General features: G+C 36.4%; 1 protein-coding gene across 2 annotated transcripts in view; it reads left to right on the forward strand.

Moving 5' to 3' along the window:
- LOC119583739 (pituitary homeobox x-like) overlaps positions 1 to 2,500 on the forward strand; it is a 61,374-nt gene that overhangs the window by 56,339 nt on the left and 2,535 nt on the right. For both annotated transcript variants that reach the window (XM_037932396.1, XM_037932397.1), the window contains 2 exons: positions 329 to 395; positions 2,487 to 2,500. The exon at positions 2,487 to 2,500 is cut by the window's right edge and continues 2,535 nt beyond it. In XM_037932396.1, coding sequence (XP_037788324.1) covers positions 329 to 395; positions 2,487 to 2,500 — 81 coding nt within the window. The remainder of the gene's footprint in view (positions 1 to 328; positions 396 to 2,486) is intronic.

The raw sequence follows: 2,500 nt of genomic DNA on the forward strand, positions 1-2,500 counted from the left end.
CCCTCCCCCTCCCCTTCCCCTTCCTCCCCCTCCCCCTTCCCCTTCCTCCCCCTCCCCTTTCCCCTTCCTTCCCCTCCCCCTCCCCCTCCCCTTTCCCCTTCCTTCCCCTCCCCCCTCCCCTTTCCCCTTCCTTCCCCTCCCCCTCCCCTTTCCCCTTCCTTCCCCTCCCCCTCCCCTTTCCCCTTCCTTCCCCTCCCCCTCCCCCTTTCCCCTCCCTCCCCCTCCCCTCCCCCCTTTCCCCTTCCTTCCCCTCCCTCCCCTTTCCCCTCCCTTCCCCTCATCCACAGACAAGACGTACCCTTAATTTCCTCTCATTTTCTCCCCTCAGATACCCAGACCTAAGTGCCCGGGAAGAAATAGCACTTTGGCTCAACTTGAAAGAAGCGCAAGTCAGGGTAAGTTTCTTGTCTTTAAATACAAGTTGAATAAAGTTTTTTTTTTTAAATTTTGTTTTGTTTTTATTTATTTATTTTTTTTTTTAATTATTACAATTTTTTTTCGTAAATCTTTGGACGTCATAATGGTAGTGATGGTGAAGATTATAATGAGAATGATGATTATAATGATGATGATGATGATGATGATGATGATGATGATGATGATGATGATGATGATGATGATGATGATGATGATGATGATGATGATGGTGATGATGATGATGATGATGATAATAATAATAACAATAACAATAACAAGAATAACGGTAGTGATAATAACAAAAACCTAATATTAATAGTGATATAATAATGATATTATCAATAACAACAAAAATCAACAGAAATGATTGGTCTAATAACAAAAAATATTATTATTACTATTACTATTATTATTATTATTATTATTATTATTATTATTATTTTATTATTATTATTATTATTATTATTATTATTATTATTATTATTATTATTATTATTATTATTATTATTATCAATTATTTTACTACAATAATTATTATTATACAAAATCATCATCATAATCATCATCATCATTATTATTATTATTATGCTTTGCTGTTTTCAATATTACTGATCTTGTTTTCGCTTTATTGTCATTATTACTAATTATTTCTTATTTGCATCTATCACGGTCAGTTATCTTAATTATCTTTATTATTATCGTTCAATAGTTATCGTCACCGTGTTTAAGATCGATGCATTAAGATTACTAATTCTAACAATTATCATTTAACGAACAAGAATTCAGGTATTTCTTATATTTTTTGTTCTTTATTTGCGTTATTTACACGTAATATATTTATTTTTTCTTCTCTACGGTCAAAATAGAACGAACAAGCACATACAAACAAACGTTATTTTCACAACAACAAAATTAGTCCCCCCCCCAAAAAAAGTGTCGAATAATGTTATTTTCACAGCAACAGAATTAGTCCCAAAAAAGTTGGAATAATATGATATTCTTTAGCATAACGATAGGGTCCACTTGTTTGCAATAACAGCGGGCAAAAAATGTAATGTTTTCCTATTTTGAACAAGGCAATGCATTTTAACAATGTTTATGTTTTGATCCCGTCATCCCAAACATAATCCGAGACTTACAGGCTGCAATTTGAATATGTTTCACTTCATTCCAGCCAAGATTTCTTTTTATACATTTTTCCCCAACCCAACAAATTAAAAATATTTGTTCGGCAAATAAACAGATCAGTAAGTGTGATGATGTTATCCAAACAAATGAATTACGCCGAAGCCAAAGCCACGCTGTTACATTCGCACATTTGTTGATGCGTTTCGAAATATACGCTGGGTTAATAACGGATTTTTTTTTTTTTTTTTTTTTTTCTTTCCATTTAATCATCACCACGAACACTTTTATCATTAAAATCATAATATATTTTCCCCTCTGTGAGCCGCAGCGCTAAATAAATAAAACGACCCTACTGCAAAATATTTCACAGTAGTTCCAGAATTTCACCCATAGCAGCAGTGATAAAACTTCAAATATGCTCAAGACAGACAGACACACATACACACACACTCGTCCATACAATCTTTGGCATCTTTACATACCCTAATAATACACTAGAAAGATCAAGTACCTTTTATCGACGGTTCTCCGCGGGGAAGTAGGCCCAGGCTCATTTAGCGGCGGCGCCAAGATAGGCCTACCGTCTTCACACGCCCCGCCAATGGGCCTCGGTCGTGATTAAGCCAATTTAATTAATGTTTAGTCGGTTAGTTACAAGCTGTTGGCAGGGGATATTGGGTCGTCTTATCAGGCGTCGGGGAGAAAAACGGCCGTTTTAGAGGGTCGTCCGCTGGCAGGTCGCGGCGCCGCGGGGCCACACCTTGGGGCTGTACCTGGCTTTATTTAGGCACTGTTGTATGCATGTATATGTAATATATATGTGTGAATATGTATGTATTATACATATGTATATTATGTATATTATATATATAAACTCTCATATATTTATATTAGTATCGCATTTAGTCCCTGAGACTGAGCCGCCTCCTTCCCTCCCGCAGATCTGGTTCAAGAA

The sequence above is a fragment of the Penaeus monodon genome, chromosome 17, assembly GCF_015228065.2.
Source record: "Penaeus monodon isolate SGIC_2016 chromosome 17, NSTDA_Pmon_1, whole genome shotgun sequence".
Lineage (NCBI taxonomy): Eukaryota > Metazoa > Arthropoda > Malacostraca > Decapoda > Penaeidae > Penaeus > Penaeus monodon.